The 19,753-nt window shown below is 31.6% G+C and overlaps 1 protein-coding gene across 4 annotated transcripts in view; it reads right to left on the bottom strand.

Annotated features, from left to right (window-relative positions):
• Positions 1 to 623: 623 nt before the first annotated feature.
• Positions 624 to 19,753, bottom strand: part of LOC114326167 (uncharacterized) — a 133,059-nt gene continuing 113,929 nt past the window's right edge. For all 4 annotated transcript variants that reach the window (XM_050652729.1, XM_050652728.1, XM_050652727.1 and 1 more), the window contains 2 exons: positions 2,264 to 2,348; positions 624 to 911 (listed from right to left, as the gene is read on the bottom strand). In XM_050652729.1, coding sequence (XP_050508686.1) covers positions 753 to 911; positions 2,264 to 2,348 — 244 coding nt within the window. In that variant the 3' untranslated portion in view covers positions 624 to 752. The remainder of the gene's footprint in view (positions 912 to 2,263; positions 2,349 to 19,753) is intronic.

A 19,753-nucleotide genomic window follows, 5' to 3' on the forward strand; every position in this document is an offset into this window, starting at 1 on the left:
GCATTTGTTTGTACTGACAACCAATGCGTCGAAAAATTGCTACTTGGGCTGAATAATGTAGAGATCGAAACCGGTCGTCAAAGTATAATTAAATGATTGTGAGTAAGTTTTTGTTTCATTACTACATTTCTTTTATGATGTTGGCGTCTGGGTATAGTTCATTGAGCTCTTTGTTAGTTATTATCCTATATTGTCCTACTGCTTCATCCAGAACAGACCAAAGATCTTCCTTAGGATTTTTTTTCCAAATACATATTCTATCTTTGTTTGCCTTTGTTATCGTCCACGTTTCGCTTCCATTTATCACTACAGGTCGTATGTCTGTTTTATATAGTTGTAGCTTTGTACGTATCGTTAGTTGTTCCGATTTTATAAGGTTTTGAAGGGCATAAAGACATCTGTTGCCGGCTTGTATCCTATTGTTTATTTCTTGTGATCCATTATTGTCTTTAGTTATTGTTGTTGCAAGATACTTAAATTCTCTAACCCGCTCAAAACTAAAGTCATCGATGGTGATTTTCTGACCGACTCTGTCTCTGCTTTTGTTATTGCGGCTCAGATAAAAAAACTATTGACACAGTAAAATCAAAATAATAAGAAAAAAGTAAGAGAAGGCATTAGAAGTAGGCGTGAATATTTATTCAACAAATGTAAAATTTGTAAATAACATTAAATAAAGTGTATATTGAACAATACTGCAAAAAGTTAATACTAGTAATACTGATATTTTTCAAAAAGAATATTGCTTAACATCAGTGCACTCCAATTGGGGTCATTTTTGGGTAAAGCATATCGTCCAGACATTGTTTTCGAATCTCAGGCAAAGGAGCGCCGTTTCCAGGTCTTCCCCAAAAGCCACTCCACGTGGAAAAGTGCTTCTTGCTATTTTCCTCTTCTTTAGCTTTCATTTCCTAAAAAAAGAGTGGCTATTTTTAATTCAGCAAAAAAATATATTTTCTCGATCTACCTATTTATTTTTCCATTTGGTGAAAAGGGAACAGGAAGGCATCGTAGGAATGATCTGGGAATACGAAATGAAATGCAAGAATGGGTACAAGGGAAGCTCTGTTTGCAATGAACGTTCTCTCACAAAGATGCTTAGACATGAACCAAGAAATTTATACCTGTTTTATTTATTTCGAAGAGGCCTTTGACTTAGTACAGCATGAACCACTAAGGCAAGTTCTAATAAACAAAAATATGGACAGCCGAGATATTGGAGTTATATGCAACCTATATTGGAATCAAACAGCAAATGCGAAGGTTGAGGGTAGGCTAACAGAAGAAATTCAAATCCGTCGAGGAGTCCGACAGGGATGCATCTTATCGCCACTTTTATTTAAATCTGTATAGTGAAGCCTTCTGTCAACAAGCACTTGCGGAAGAAGATGTTGGTCTGATAATAAATGGTGAGACGGTCAACAATATAAAGTGTGCTGACGATACGGTTCTCCTATCGGGAACGCTTGTAGAACTACAACATCCCATCCATAGTCTCAATATATATATACCTACTGTAATAGTTATGGCTTGAAAATTAATTTGAAAAAAACTAAACTTTTGGTAATAGCGAAATGAAAGAACATCAGACCTAATCTTGTACATAATAAACAATACAGCGTTGAGCGTGTGTCCTGTTATAAATATCTAGGTGCTTGGATCACAGACGATACTGATCAAACAAAAGAGATTAAATGCAGAATAGAAATTGCTAGATCAGTCCTTAATATAATGAGCAAACTCTTTTGCAATCGCAATATCAACATAAAGTTACGAATACGAATGTTGCGGTGTTATGTCTTTTTCACCCTGTTATATGGAGTTGAGGCTTGGACACTAAAACAGTCGACAGTTGAAAGTAAATGAGACTTTTCTCAGTATACTATTTACGTAACTGTTAAATGAACACTAAAATAATTAAGTATACATGCTAATATTATAGGAACCTAACAAGCTGCTGCTTATTGTCGTTGGTGTATTCTGTGTCTGAATTAAAACTCACCGAGAAGATGGTGTAAATATCGAGTCTCTTGCCATCCTCTGACATCGTGCTTCGGGGTCTACCCCTTGTCAAAGAGGCTTCGCAATATACTTACCTTAAGTGTTAAGAATAAAAGTTAAACAAAAATTGTCAGATGAAATAAATATAAAAAGAGGAGCTAGACAAGGCTGTATAGTATCGCTTTTAACTTGTATTCAGTTAAGGACATTGCTACGGTTATCACTAGCTTTCTGAAAATTAATTTGTATGTTATTATTTTACCTGCGTTTTATGTTGTTTGTACATCATTTGTTCTGCCAACGCTTTTAAATATGCCGATCCCTGACGGCTCCAAATACCAGGTTTCCTAAAAATAAATAATATACTAGGGTTTGGTATAGATGAAAAAATTTGCTAATGATTTTAGGCACGATAAGAGCCTATAACTTAAATAGTAGAACCTAAAAGAAAACATATTAACACTGTGCCTTCACTTTTTAGTGGCACATGCGTCGACAGTGGCGCATCCAACTTTCTACTTATGGACGGGATAAATAAATTAAAAGCTACCCTCCCTCACTCCCAGAACAGAAATCAATTTTTTTCATTTTTTTAAGTTCTATGTGATTCAAAAATAAGACTCAGCGTAATTTTAACCTACCACTCCCTTCCCCCTTCCTCTACAACATTTTTCGTTTTTATTTTTTTAGGTGGGATGCAATCAATTTTTAAATTTCAAAAAATTCACAGGCATAGCTGAGGCTTTTACAAAACATGTCTATTTTTTATAGATCCGTAGGTTGACCGTATATAACCCCAATAATTAAAAAAAATTGGAACAAAGCGTATAACTTTTTTTTTGAGATGGCTTGGAAGTCTAATTTTTTTTCTACTTTATGTATTTTATTTACACCATTATTTTAATTTTTTTCAGATTTATTCGTTTCGTCACCTTTAAAAATACAAAAAAACTATTTTAGGGAGTTTTCGGGGATTTTCTCTAGTTTATAGACTTCAAAATTAGATCAAATTAATGTTTTTACAGGTTGTATGTAAATTGAAGTAACTAAGTCCTTAGAGCTTTTAAAAATGGGAAAAATACATTCAAAGCCCCAAAACTCCCCAAAAAACAGTTTTTTGGATTTTTTACAGTGGCGAACATTACGGAAAAATCTGAAAAACAAATTAAGAATATAGTGTTTGATAAAATATATACACATAATATAAAAAAATTAGACCTCTGGCCATCTTTAAAAAAATGTTATCCGCTTTTTTCCAAAAAAAATTTTTTGAGGTTATGTACGCTCAATTAACGGATCTAAAAAAATTAGACATGTTTTATAAAAGCCTGAACAGTTGAGTTGCCTATGTAGTTGCCTAGTAATTACCATGCCTATGAATTTTTTGAAATTTTAAAGTTGATTGCATTGAACCAAAAAAAATAAAAACTAAAAATGAAGTTTTTTGATGGTGGGGGAAGGGGGAAGGGAGTGGTGGCTTAAAATTACGCTGTATAGTCACTAGAAATAGCGGCATTAGAGTGCCTCACGCATTGATCGGGGTAGGATTTAGTGTGTGACTCCTTGTACCCAGGACGTCTCACATAAGCACTTTGCTGATAGAGAGCCCCTATAGCGCATCAGAGTGTTATCAGGTGGGAAGTGGCTCGACCCTCGAACCTTAAGAAAATATTTTTATATCCTTATTGAATCGCTTCCCCTTTAGAAAAAGTCACCGCACGCCACTGACTTAGAGCTACTGTTCTTCGACAGGCATGCAAACGAGCCGTATCCATCCTTGAGTATCAAGTTGTTCTCTTGCATCTATAGTTAGCCAACTCTATTCAGTTTGCCTCTGTCTCTTTATACTTCTACTTCTATCCCTTTTAATATCCCCTTCCCTTCACTTCTACTTACTTCCCCTTTCCTCCACTACACTATCTTATCATTATTTATATATATCTAGCTTACAGTTTCTTTGCATTTCCTTACTTCTGTTGGAGTATATCTTTCTTTTTATTTTCACTCCAACAGAAGTTTTCTTATTTGTTATACTTGGAAATGGAAACCAGACAAAAGTAGGAAAAAGGACGTCGTAGATTACAGCGGAACGGACTATTCAAAAGAGCAAAGAAAAAAATTTCCCAAAAAAGATATTCACAACGAAGACAAATCCAAAGACACAAAAATCATAATACATATATTTACTAGAAACACCAACATATTTTTTTCACACTTTATTTGCATTGATACATAGGTACGTAACTTGAAAGATTTAGCAACTAACTTCATACTGCCATGTCGGTATGCGCGTGCGCGTACTTCATACTGTTGCTTTTATGAAATTCACTCTCAACATTTTTCCTAATCACGCCCAAAGAAGTATAACTTCAAAATACTCGACTTACCACAACTATCAACCAAAATATAATTTACTGAGATATTTTGGACATATATATATCTAATAACCCGGTCTATATAGACATTTGAAATAACAAAAATTGCCGGAGAGCCAAATTTTGGTGGAGAGCTAGGGTATACCATAACAAATAAAGTTTTAAAGGTCCCCATCGATCCCATGTGTGCAACAAAAGTTATTCGGGGTCAAAGGTCAAAATTTGAGATTTTTTGGATTTTTTTCGAAAACGTTAAGATTTATCAAAAAAGAACCTTAAAGCAAAGTTGTAGATCTTAAAATTCTCTACAAAAACAGTCCTTACTATTTTTTCCTAAGAGTTGCCATTCCTGAGATATCGCGATTCTAAGAGTCACATTATACATGATATGCACACGTTTCCACACCACCTGTGAGGTAGTGTACTCGGCGCGTTTTTTACCGTGGTTTCCCCTGTAGGCCTACTCCACTAATACCCCAGGCTGTGGGTGAAAAAACGTGATATAATTCAGGAATTTTTGAAACCTATCAGGTGTTGTAAAGGACGATGCCAGGAATAACTTATACTAAAATGTAACCAAAAATTTTGTGCGGTTTTTTATTTATGACGATTTTCATTTGTTAAATTTACAATTTTTAAAGATTTTTAATTTTGCAGCTTAGGATATTCATTTTAGAGAAACACTTTTAAACAGTAAATTGTAGTGAATTAAAAAAACTACAATTTGAGGTATAGCAAGTTTAATTTAGTTAATACGTTATTGCAAAACAGCCTGCGAAAGGTCCAAAATGGCCGTTTTTTGCAATTGCCTTATTTATTGTAAAAATAACTTTTATGTATTTCTTAAAGCTTTAAAATGAAGATATTTTAATACTAAACATAAAAAAAATTTGTAGTGCCCGATTGGTGAACTTGTTGTTTAGATATTATAGTTTGTTTATCCCAAGAGGTCAAATGTCCAAGGCTATAACTTTTTGAAAAAAAAATCGTACAGAGTTAATCCAAGATCCACTTTCCCTCTAAAAATTTATATTTTCATATTCTGATGTAAATAAGTGCGTATAACATTTTTCAACCTATTATTTCGGGTTTGAAAATAAGGGGGCAAATTTCGTTATAAACATTTAGAACTGAAGCCGCCCCTGTACATCCTATGAGTTTTTAACTTACAGCTTATTGTTGCTGAAGACAAAATAAAGATTTAAAACTAAATAAAAATTTTCTACGGCCAACTGAAGCCGAGATAATTGTTTTTGTTATCTTTAATCGTAGTGACTTTATTTATAACAATTACAAAATTATTTTACAGTCATTGACTAAAGAAAGACTTATATTATCTTAAAATAAAAATTATTTTAACCGAAAATTACATTTAGTTATTAAAAATGATTTTTAAAATGTAATGGAGATTTATTTTTCGTTACGACTATGATTTATTGTGTCGGTTGCCCTTAGCAACGGCTAGCAACTTATAAAACATTGTTTCACGGTTTTTGCTTTAAATTTTAAAGCACCGCTTGGATTGACATGAAATTTGGCAAACACATAGATAACATGTTAAGATTAAAAATGATATTGGGCCTCTGTGTGCTTTTGTCCTGGGGGTGAGTTTCACCCCTTATGAGGGGTGAAAAAATATATGTTCAAAATAAGTTCTGAAATGGATAAAACGTCTAATTCTAAGCACCTTTTGTTCTATAGCATTTTTTCACCAAGTTAATAACTTTCGAGTTATTTTCGAGTAAATACCTTAATTTTTCAATAACAAAAAAAAAACACGTTTTTAGGCGGTTTTTGACAAATAACTCAAAAAATAAGTGCTTTATAAAAAAAAATGGGTTTTAACAAAAATATAGCCAATTAAAAATTGAAAAAAATGATGTATGCATGAAATCTTTAGGCCCAGTATAAACAAAGCTCTAGCTAATGAAAAATAGGTTCATATCCGTCAAATTTCAACGTGAAATAATAAAAAAAATCATGCATTTTTTGGAGAAAAATCATTTTTTAAAGTATTTAAAAAAATATGTATATCTGTTTTTAAAAAATGTTTATAGCATCAAAAGTAAGCAAGTTACTCTGAAAATAAAGTTGATCTCTTTTTTTTTGGTCAAAAAACTCGAAACTCAACCCCCAATTAGCATCTTAAATCAAATTAAACATTACCGCTTCACAAGTTACTTTGCTCATGTACTATTTATATGATCTGTAGGTATCATCGGTTCAAAGGGGTTATTTAAAAAAAAGTTGGTTTTAAAATTAATCTGTTTTAATTTTTAATTTAAAAAAATTTTTTTTTCTAAATAACTTAAAATTTATTAATGTGACCAAAAATCACATAGAGTAAAAAAAATTAGTTTTTGCTGTTAGGAATATTTTGGATGTTTTGCTTTTTTTTGGAAGGCAAAAATTTGTTAAGATATTGCTATTCTAAATTTGCATACACTCGTGATTATTGGCTAGTTCAAGTCCTTTTAACTACTGCCCCTTCAAAAATAAGCACTTTGAACCGATGAAACTTACAGACATAAACGACACATACGCGAGTAAAACAACATTGAAGTAAAATTGATTAATTTCATTTTTGATGCTAATTAGGGGGTGACTTTCCCGAGTTTTTTGACAAAAAAAAAGAGATCAACTTTATTTTCAGCGTAACATGCTTACTTTTGATGTTACAAACTTTTTTTTTAAACAGATATACATATTTTTTTAAACACTTTAAAAAAGTTTTATGCCTGGTTGCACCAACAGATCTTAAGCTCCAGCTCAGCTAAGTTCTACTTATAGATAGGGTCTCCTTGAGTATCACTTACGTTGCACCATAATTTTAGATTATTATCTTATTATCAATTATATCTATTATTATATTATAGTATTCTTATTGTAATATATTATAATTATATTATATCATTTCTTATGATATTCTCGACTTAAGCTTAAGATCTGTTGGTGCAACCGGGCATAAATGATTTTTCTCCAAAAATTGCATGATTTTTCGGTTATTTAACGTTGAAATAATTCACTTTGAAATTTGACGGATATGAACCTATTTTTCATTAGCTAGAACTTTCTTTCTACTGGGTCTAGAGATTTCACGCGTACACCATTTTTTCAATTTTTAATTTGCTATATTTTTGTTAAAACTCTTTTTTTCAATAAAATACTTACTTTTTGAGTTATTTGTCAAAAACCGCCTAAAAACGTGTTTTTTTGTTTTTGAAAAATGAAGGTATTTACTCGAAAATAACTCGAAAGGTATTAACTTGGTGAAAAAATGCTATAGAACAAAAGGTGCTTAGAATTAGACGTTTTATCCATTTCAGAACTTATTTTGAATATATATTTTTTCACCCCTTATAAGGGGTGAAACTTACCCCTAGGACAAAAGCACACAGAGGCCCAATATCATTTTTATTCTTTAACATATTATCTACGCGTTTACCACATTTCATGTCAATCCAAGCGGTGCTTTAAAATTTAAAGCGAAAACCGTGATTCAATGTATTATAAGATACTTGCCGTTGCTAAGGGCAACCGACACAATAAATCACAGTCGAAACGAAAAATAAATCTCCAATACACGTTAAAAATCATTTTTAATAATTAAATGTAACTTTCGGTAAAAATAATTTTTATTTTAAGATAATATCAGTCTTTCTTTAGTCAATGACTGTGAAATAATTTCTTAATTAATTGTTATAAATAAAGTCACTACGATTTAGGAAAACAAAACCAATTATCTCGGCTTCAGTTGGTCGTAGAATATTTTTATTTGGTTTTTAATCTTTATTTCGGCTTCAGCAACAATAATCTGCAAGTTAGAAACTCATAGGATGTACAGGGGCGGCTTCAGTTCTAAATGTTTATAACGAAATTTGCCCCCTTATTTTTAAACCCGAAATAAGAGGTTGAAAAATGTTATACGCGTTTATTTGCATCAGAATATGAAAATATAAGTCTTTAGAAGGAGAGTGGATCTTGGATTAACTCTGTACGATTTTTTTTCAAAAAGTTATAGCCTTGGACATTTGACCTCTTGGGATAAACAAATTATAATATCTAAGCAACAAGTTCACAAATCGGGCACTACAATTTTTTTTATGTTTAGTATTTAATGATCTTCATTTTAAAGCTTTAAGAAATACATAAAAGTTATTTTTACAATAAATAACGCAATTGCAAAAAACTGCCATTTTGGACCTTTCGCAGGCTGTTTTGCAATAACGTATTAACTAAATTAAACTTGCAATAGCTCAAATTGTAGGTTTTTTAATTTACTATAATTTTCTATTTAAAACTTTTTCTCTAAAATGAATATCCTAACCTGCAAAATTAAAAACCTATAAAAGTTGCAAATTTAAAAAATGAAAATCGTCATAAATAAAAAACCGCACAATATTTTTGGTTACATTTTAGTATAAGTTATTCCTGGCATCGTCATTTACAACACCTGATAATTTTCAAAAATTCCTGAATTATATCCTGAAATCGACCTATTTTTCACCCACAGCTTGGACTATAACTGTTTTGACAATTTTAGAATAATTTAAGGAAACAATACCGGTCAAGTTCTAGATATTACATTATTATTGATATTGATTATTGATATTGCTATTGATTATTAGGTTAACTATTGTTTTGATTTCTTTAGATATTTTAATCAGATTCATATTCTTGAAAGTCTACTTTAACAGTCAAGTCTTCTTCGATTTCTTCTTCTTCCTCTACCTCTTGTTGGATGTTCAAAAATTGTTCAAATGTGACTGAGTCATTGGTCTCTTCAATAAAATCACAGGAGTCTTCCTCTGTTGTACTAAACTGGACATTTGAGCAAGACTGACTGAGCAGTTGGTACACGCTAGAGAACACAGTAACCCGACTTTTTTACATCCACATTTGGCACTACAACCTTTTTTGCAATAATTGCAAAAAATATTGTTAAGGAGTTTTTCTGGAGCAGGTGGGAGTAAGGTTTTAATCGGTTCCAGAGTATTATCTATTAATTTCCAACCCCAGTCTTCTGCATTCAGTTCATTGCCTAGCCATGTTTGAACTTGATAATATACTCGATACAAATGTTGAAAAGCAGATGCTGATGTTGGAGGAAGACTAGATAGTTGTACTTGTTTCTTGTTACGCGTATTTTTTACAAAACTGAAGTATCGGTATTTATCAAGACAACTAGGGGAGATTGATATGCCTGAGACGGCATACTTTTTTTTTAAATGTTTTATAATCGATAACCGATAGAGTTAGACACGTAATGAAAATCAAAGTCAGTGCTAGCAACATTTACTTAAATATAACATTATTTCTTAACAAGGTACATATTATAGTTTTCTTCTGAAAAAACAAATTTTAAAGTATCTCACCCACATACATGTGGGTGAGATGGCATACCGTTGAAATAAAGGCACTAATCTCGACATAAGTCACAAATAATTTTTTTTGCAGTCTTGTGTACACCGGCACACCGGAATATGACCACTTGCCACACATTTGGCATCTTGGCCAAGTTTTTCGAGAGCGAGATAATGAAAAGAGGTCATTACAAAAAATTCAAGCAGCATCTTCCTCGTCACTTGTTTCAACATCGACGGAATCGACTTTCCCGTTTCGAATTCCTCTTATAAGGACTTTTAACTGTAATGAAAAATTCGTATCATATAACAAAATTAATGCAGTATAAAAACCCGTAAGGGTAAGATGGCATACCTATGGCCATCAGGCAACATTGCATTCAGACCGTTTTTTAACATAATTTTTCTTAAGCACATTTTTAAGATAGAAATCGATACAGGCGTGATAGGCATAAGGTAAAATAACATCAGAAAATTGAAAAACTTAACTTAGGTTCAAATACTCATGAATTATAATGTGATAAAAAAGCCAATAAATATATTGTCCTACTTATTAAACACTCCAAAGGCTACTGCTGTCAAAACAAAACTAACATGCATGTTTGTAACAATGTTGACAAATGCTAACTTGAGAAACTAAAAACTGTCACACAAGGCACCAAATTTGAAATAGTTTACGAAAAACGGGTGATATGCCATGTCAGCCGGTATGCAGTCTCAGGCATATCTCCCCTAATTTTTTTGGAGCTCCATAAACCGCAAGGATTCCCATCTCTAGTGTGGGCAGATCAACACGTGAAAAATCAGGCTCTCTAAAAATTCAATTTTTTGGCGAATAAGAAATAGTTTCTAAAGTGATTTTAGTTACAGTGTGTCAAAGACGATTAGTGTTAAGTGAAGTTATAGAAATAAACTTTTGAAACAGACTGTAAGTACAATAATATTAAATACAATACATAAACTTAAAACAACAAATACAATTTAATTCAACATCAAGCCAAAAAAGTAGATCATTAGAACGTTGATTACAAGCTCCAGAAACTGGAATTTTGAAAGTTAAAGGTGGGAACTGTTGAATCGAACTGCTCCAAAATAACGTAAAATAATTTAATTTAATTTAATTCAATTTAGGGGTAACACATTCGAAAGAGAAACATATTGCTTGAGAAAATCATCTTGCTCCGGCGCGATAGGTGGGGAGGGTGATTTTATCGCGAGCAATTTCGGTAAGAAAATGAACCCCGACGATTACACATCCGACGATAATCGGAAAAGATATAGAGAAAATGAAGAGCAGTCTTTTTCGAAAAGCAAAAAAGTATCAAGAACCCCAGATAAAAGGAACACAGAGGAAGACAAACTAGACCAAATATTAAATATGATGGCAAACTTAACGAAAGAGACACAAGATCTGAAAATTCACGTAAAAGAAATTAAAGAGGAACAAAGGCAATACAGAGAAGAAATGAGGGAACTCCGAGTTGAATTAGAAGAATTAAGACAAGAGAATGGTGAAGTGCGAAGAGAAAATGAACATATGAAAAAGGAACTGGAAGATGTAAAAGTGCGCCTTGAAAGACTCGATAGAGCAAGAAAAGAAAATAATGTTATAGTACAGGGAATGACAATAGATACGGGAGATAGAAGATTACTAAAAGAAACAATGGAGAACTTTATGAAAAAAGAACTAGATATTAATATAAAGATAGAAGAAGCTGTGAAATTAGGAAACAAAACATGTTTAGTCAGATTGCCAAACAAAGAGGAAAAAATAAAAGTAATGGAAAATAAAAGAAAACTTAAAGAAGTAAAAGAAGAAAGAATATATATAAACAATGATTTAACGAAAGAGGAATTACAAATACAAAAAGAAATAGTCAAAATAGCAAATGATGAAATAAAGAAAGGAAAACGCGTCCAAATTAAGCACAACAAATTGATAATAGATGGACGGGAGAGGAAATGGAATAAGAACAAGAATCAGTTGGATGAGGTTTTTCAAAACGTTTCAAAAAACTAGCAACTGATGAGAGAATACAAGACAATACTTATTTGGCGACGGACGAGGCAAATAAAAAGGAAATGAGTGCAGATAAATTGATGTATCACAAAAAAGAAATAAATAAGAGCAGACAAGGAAACAAAAATACAAGACGAAAACAAAAAAATAAAAAACATAAAGAACTGAAAATAAGCACATGGAATATAAGAACGATGTTGGCACCAGGAAAAATGCTAGAAATAAGCAAAGAACTAGCAAAGTATAAAATAGATATTGCAGCACTGCAAGAGATACGGTGGGAGGGACAAGGACAGATTGATAAACAAGACTTTACACTATTATACTCAGGAGGAAAGAAGCAAGGACAAAAAGGAGTGGGATTCATGATTCTAGGACAGCTAAGAGAAAAAGTCATAAACTTTAAACCGATATGTGAAAGAATTGCGTATGTAAGAATAAATAATAAACCATTCAATATATCACTATTAAACCTATACGCACCTACAGAAACAAGCAACACAGACGATAAAGACAATTTTTATGATAAGATAGAAGAAGAGATGGAAAAAATACCCAAAGAAGATGTTATAATTATACTAGGAGACCTCAATGCCCAGATTGGAAAAGAAGATTTTTTACAGAAAATTGCAGGAAAACACACCGTACACAAAAACACTAATGATAATGGTCTAAGACTATGTAACCTAGCAACAAGAACAAACATGATAATAAGCTCAACAAAATTTGAACACCCTAAAATGCATAAAGTAACATGGAGGTCACCTGATCAGAAAACGTATAGCCAAATTGATCACATACTAATAAACAAAAGAAAACAATCTTCAATGAAGGACGTGAGAACTTTCAGAGGTGCGTGTGCGGATTCAGACCACTATATGGTCGCAGCCACCATAAGACAAAAAGTTAAAATCCAAACTAAACAGAAAAATCAACAGAAAAAATGGAATGTCAATAAATTGCAGAATGCAGATATTAGAAAAAAATATGAAGAAGAAGTAACAGTGCAAATAAGAGAGAAATATAAAGCAGAGGATATCAAATCAGAATGGGACATGATCAAAAAGTCAATAGAAGAAGCTGCAAAAAAGCAGGTAGGCAAACACCAGAAGAAAACAAAAAACGAATGGTATAACAACGAATGTAAAGAACTAACAGCACAAAAGGTGCAAGCAAGAATTAAATGGCTGAGAACGGACAAAGAGGAAGACAGAGAAAGTTATGAAAAATTAAGAAAGGACGCTAAGAAAATTATAAGACAAAATAAAAGAAGATGGGCAGATGAAAAGATGCAAGAAATAGAACAGGAAAGAACAAATAAAAACACGAAACATTTCTATAAAAATATTAAAGAACAAACCAAAAAATACAAAGGTAAAACAAACGGAGTAAAAAATAAAGAGGGAATAGTCATTGTAGAAGACAATGAATATAGGCAGGTATGGGCAGATCACTGCAGAGAACTCTTGACGGAGGAATACACTGGAGAAGAAATGTACGAAGAAGAGGAAACGGTGGACGAAGAAGCAGACGAAATACACATTGCAGTCTCAAAAGAGCCAACAATAGATGAACTCGAGGAAATAATACAGAAGAGCAAAAATGGAAAAGCTCCAGGAAAAGACGAAATTAACATGGAACTTATAAAATATGGAGGAAAGGAACTGAAGGAAAAAATACTATCACTATTGAAAAATATATGGAAGGAAGAGAAGATGCCAGAGGACTGGGAGATAGGGCAGGTAATAACAATACATAAAAAGGGAGACCAACGAATTTGTGAAAATTATAGAGGAATAACACTACTAAGCACAACATATAAAATATTGACTTCGATAATAATAAAAAGATTGTCAAAGATCACGAAGAAGAGAGTGGGACAGTACCAATGTGGATTCACAGAAGGAAGATCAACAATAGATGCTATACACACAATAAAACAAATAATGGAAAAAGCAAATGAATACAAACTGCAATTAGAAATGCTATTCATCGATTTCAAACAGGCATTTGATTCGATTAAGAGAAAACAACTAATGATTGCCCTGGAAAAATTAAAAATCCCACATAAACTCAGAAAATTAATAAATATGACAATGAGAACTACCAAAATTAGCATAAAGACGCAAAGAGGCGAGACAGATGAATTCATTATAAATAAAGGAGTGAAACAAGGGGATGCCTTATCCACGACACTGTTTAATCTAGCTTTAGAATATGTACTACGAAATATAAACAAAGGAAACCTAAGAACAAGAGGTGGACAAATAATTGCATATGCAGACGACATTGTTATTATTGCAAAAAATAGAAACATAATGAAAGAAATGCTAGAAGAAATAAAAGAGAAAGGGGAGACAATGGGACTCACATTAAATGAAGAAAAGACGAAAATATTAAGACTAGGGAAACCAGCAATAAAAGGAAAAACCAAAATAGGAAATTCAGAGTTTGAAGATGTAGAACATTTCAAATACCTAGGAGTAACAATAAGCAAAACGGGTGAAAGAATACCAGAAATAAAAGAAAAAATATTGGCAGCGAATAGAGCTTATTTTGCAAATAAAACACTACTTAAAAGCAAAATACTGTCTATTAAAACCAAGATGAGAATGTATAACACCATAATTAGACCAATATTATTATACGCAGCAGAAACAATGACGATGACTAAAAAAGATGAAGAAAACTTAAGAATAGTGGAGAGAAAGATCATGAGAACCATACTGGGACCAATCAGAACAGAGCAAAATGAATATCGAAGCCGAACAAATGCAGAGATTAAGAAAGTACTAAAAGAAGATATCGTGACCAAAATAAAGCAATGCAGAGTTAGATGGTTAGGTCACATCTGGCGGGCAGGAGATGAAGCAGTGACATATGCTATGATAGAATGGAATCCAGGAGGAAGAAAGAAAAGAGGAAGACCAAGATCAAAGTGGTTGCAAGAAGTTGAAGAAGACTTAAAAAACGCAGGAGTCAGAGAATGGCGGGGAAAAACTAGAGATAGGAAAAAATGGAGAGAAATCGTTAAGAAGATAACATAAGCAAAAGGGACTGATCCTCCCTAAGCAATAGGATCTAGAAAGCTTACGCGACTTAGCCCCATATCGGGGTGTACAGTCACTATATATATATAAACCGCAAGAAGAAAGCGAATTCCTTCCGTAATTATTATTTGCGGTGTGCAATAAAGTTCTGTAAAAACTTTACAGCAGTCAGTCAAATCTTTCTTTTTTTTTTCGAATAATTTAATTACTGACGTTTTGCCCCTTCTGTACATTGCTGACGTAGTGTCGCAGCCGGTTATCGCATACAAAAATAAAATATACTTTTGGCATTTGGGATAAGCCGATAAACTTTTCGAAGAATATATCTCTGTTCGCTGTTGAGCCCTTCCAGGTTTCAGAAAATAAATAACTTTATCTACTGGAGTCCTTGCAATAAGCAGTACTAACAAATCAACATCTTCACCAACTACAATTATTGTTCTGTTTGTTGGCTTAAAATTTTCAATTGCTGTCTCAATTATAAGGACATTTGCGTCATTTTTAGCTTGTTTTACTTCAATATTCGCAGCTGTAATTTGTCAGTTAACATGGAAATGAAACGAGATTTATTATTAAGTTAGCGAAAAATTGTTGTTGATTCGCTGGAACTGTTATATTTTCATCAAAGATTATCTCGGAACCCGATGATATTTTTGTAGTTTGACGACGTTGTTCTGTAGCTTTAATATTCTTTGTCGAGTCACTGTAGCCGTCAAATACCACTGTCACTGTAAGCCCGTAATGTCTGCTAAATGGTAGACGCTTGTAATAAGTTCTTATGTTCACTTGAACTGAACCTTTAGCACTGAAAGAAACAGATAATATGAACGAAACCTACGGAAAATACTGTAGCCATTGTTTACAATAATAGACAATCTGTTCTTTTTTCAACAATGGTATAGCCAAATGTTTTTCAAGGCCACGTGGATAGAGGAAATTCAGTTTGGGACTGATTATCTTTTGAAGAAATATTTTCAGAATAGTATAATATATTATATAACAGAGACACAAATATTCATTTATACTTGTCTTAAGTGCCACATTATGTATATACGTGGCTTATAATATGTGCATAATATGCATTAATGTATAAAGTAACTTTTAAAATCGCGATATCTCAGGAATGGTACACCGAGAGAACAATTTCTTTTCTCCTAAAACACCGATTTCTTTGAGCAATATTTCTTAGAAGTTAACATATCCTATTAACTTAAACATACCGGCTCACATATTAAGAAACGAGTTTTTTAAACACAACTCAATAATTTCTTACAGATAATTTCTTCAATACTAAGAAATGCATTAATGGTTACATTTAATTTTCTTATCCTAAAGTTTTTATTTCTTAAATTGAAAACTACAAATATTTTGCAGTATAAGAAATATAATGTTAAGTTAATCCATATTTATATTTGTGAACAAGAAATTTTCTTGCAAACAAATAAATATTTTAAACCACAAGAAATAATTCTTCAGAAATACCCTCTGTAGTAACTGTGGTTATAAAATAAAAACTTTGTCATTAATGCCGAAATGTGACTTGCAAAGAAATTTTCTTCCACAAAAGAATTGCGCAGATTAACTATTTATGATTTAGTCGTCAGTGTTTGTCAAGATGGCGTGATATGTTCACGTATGGATGTTGGATTTATTGGTGTACTTTAAAAATTAACGGATATTTTAAAGGTACGTACATATATAGGTATTAAATAAAAGTAAATTGAGTAATCTAAAATGTAATAATAATAGTGTTGCTTATCCGAATGATTAAAAAAGAAACATAATAGTATCTTTATATGCTTTTTAGGTATAATGATGGACGACTCTGAAATAAAGGAGCTTATTATTCTAACTGGGAAATATGCCACAATTTAAAGCTGGGACAGAATGATATAATATATATAGCTTCAGAACAAGATTAAGAAAGGAGTTATTAACCAACTGCGGGGCCTTCCAGAAATGGTAGAACTTCATACATGTAAGTACCTTTTTAAAAATGTGTATACTTATATATCAACTATAATAGGTTTCTTGAATGTATCGTCTTCTATAAAAATATACAATACATATACAATATATATCAAACATGGCGGGTGCAACGCTGAGGATTTTTTCTGTTAATTTATTTGAGATAAAGAAATCAGTTAGTCTAAAAGAAATATATGTTTATGGTTAAGAAATGTTATTGCCGAAAACCGTGAATTAGTTAATATGTATTAAATGACTTAGATGTAAACTAATAATACTTTCCCGTAATAAAATTTCTTAATGATTAGGTATGCTGTCTCTTTTAGATTATAAAAATTAAGAAAATTACATATTATTATGTCTGCTTCAATTTTTTACATTGGTTGTATTTTCCCTCTTGTTTTAGCTAAACAATGTTTATTGTGTGACTTAATATTATACAGATAAATAATTAATATTTCATTAACAAAAAGAAAAAAATAAACGAAGATGTGTAGGTTAAATAATGCCATGTTTGAACTAAATATAATTGATTATTTATTAGTATTAATAGTTCTTATGTGGGGCCGTTTAGTTGTTTTTTTTTGTATTTCCTAAATTTGTCAAAATAAATATCTATATCTTTATAAAAAAAATTTTAATAAAGTAAGTTTACTCTTTCTTCATAACGATTTTGTTTTAGTGAATTGCTGATATACAAAGTGCTATTAACAAAAGAAGGAAAATTTGAGGAAGTTGGATTTGCCTCTCCATCCTTTTATTGTTGTGTAGAAGCCAGTGGTTTAAGAGTGGAGAAAATATTTGTATGTAATAATAACGTTTTATATCTTGTTTTATTAATAAATAATGATTTTACCTTAACACAATGATTTATTTCGCCGTATGTAATATCACTTTATTTTCAAGAAATATTAACTTAACTCTAAATATACGTTTATCTCTGCGAAATATATTTCTTAACATTAAATAAATTAATTATTAATAGTTCACAATTCACTAAGAAATATTATTGCTCAGAAAGAATAGTTTTCTAATGTGTAGAAAATATATTTTTATGACTAATAAAATTAATTAACATCAAGTGTAATTTCTTTCTGATAAATGAGTTTGAAGTTTGCCAGAAAGTGATAGTTCAATCATGTTTAAGATATATTTCTTTGGCTATAGTAGAATTTATTTGAAATATTTTAGAAAATTATATCTTACATACAAAGATATATTTCTTAGGCAATATGCCAAGTCGATCTTTCTTAAATATTAATAAAGTTTCTTTATGTCAAGAATTTTTTTCTCTCGGTGTAACTCTTGGTAAAAAAATTTTTAAGGACTATTTTTGTAGAGAATGTTAAGATCTACAACTTTGGTTTGATGTTTTTTTTTTTTGATAAAACTTACCGTTTTCGAGAAAAATCCAAAAAACCTCAAATTTTGACCTTTGACCCCGAATAAATTTTGTTACACAAATGGGATCGATGGGGACTTTTAAAACTTTATTTGTTATGGTGAACTCTAGCTCTCCACCAAAATTTGGCTCTCCGGCAATTTTTGTTATTTGCCAACTATTTTGATGTCCAAGTTGACCGAATTATAACTAGAAGATGAGAAGGTATGGAACGAATGATAGTTGAAGGCAACGTAGCGGGCAGAAGATCCAGAGGAAGATCTCCAGTACGATGGTCGGACCAAATAAGGAACATGACTGGTTACTCATTCTCCGAAGAAAAACAACAAGCGTAAGAGAGATATAATTGATAAAATGATAGAAAAAGAGGAGGCGACAAATTAATCAGAATTTTATGAACCACAGAACATAAAGCATCCACTGTCAGATTTTTTCAGCCAAAGCATGGTTGTTACATACAAAAACATGGCCACGTATATCAATCTCAACTGTTTGACAACATATAACCTCCTTAACAACTTGGCTGTTGTACACTCTTTGAACAAAATTTTCTAATAATCTTTTTTGAAAACGATTTTCGGAGTGGAATTCGAAACGTTAAATTGCACCTCAGCTCCGCTCAAACAGTGTCATAAGTCAAAAAAGCAAAGTATCGAGAAAACTAAGTTTAAAATTGGTGCTAGAATTTTTCCGGCTTAAATTCAAAAACTGTTAAAATTATTAATATAATACCTACAATGTACAAAAGTTTGGAATATGTACAAATAATATATCTATTCTCCTTTTCATGAACATTTTTCAGTGCGTCACAAATTATAGAAAAAAAGGTAAGTCCGTGATAATACATATTTATGACATTTATTCTAACGTGACATTTTAGTTAAATCTGACAGTTGTCAAATTTTATTTTCAATTTGGAATAAAACCAAATCAATTGTGTCTATTGCATTTATAAAATGGTATTTTCTTTCATTTGTATAGTCTTATAAATTGTACAGATTATATTGATAATATTATTATTTTATTTAATAAATAATTCTTTTTTGATTATGGCGCCATCTATCGACAACTAGAATAATCACCGAACTAGAATAATTATCGAAGTATTCCCAGACGTGCCTTTTTTTCTGTCACATACAATTTAATGCGTTAGAGAGAAATCGAAAAACTGTGACGCACTGAAAGATGATCATGAGAAAAAGAATACTGTTGTTGATATTCATTCTAGAGCGTTTTTAAATGAAAATGACAAAAAATTTGAATGGTTGTTGTACCATTTTGGTCACATTCAACTGATTAACTTATTTATACTTTATTTTAGTCTTTGTTTAAATAATTTAAATTGTGCCGTTTAAAAATGCCTAGAAACGTGATATCTCAATATTCAAAAACTTAATATTTCACGAAAAACAATAACACGCAGACTAAATGCGGTAAATTTGTATCGTAAAAAACCCTTACATATTCCTAAACTAACCTACCAACACAAAATAGTAATGTTGGAATGGGCTAGAGAAATGGTGCATCATGGTCCTAATTGGAATAACGTGATGTTCTCTGATGAATCAAAGATT

Source organism: Diabrotica virgifera, chromosome 6 (assembly GCF_917563875.1).
Source record: "Diabrotica virgifera virgifera chromosome 6, PGI_DIABVI_V3a".
NCBI lineage: Eukaryota > Metazoa > Arthropoda > Insecta > Coleoptera > Chrysomelidae > Diabrotica > Diabrotica virgifera.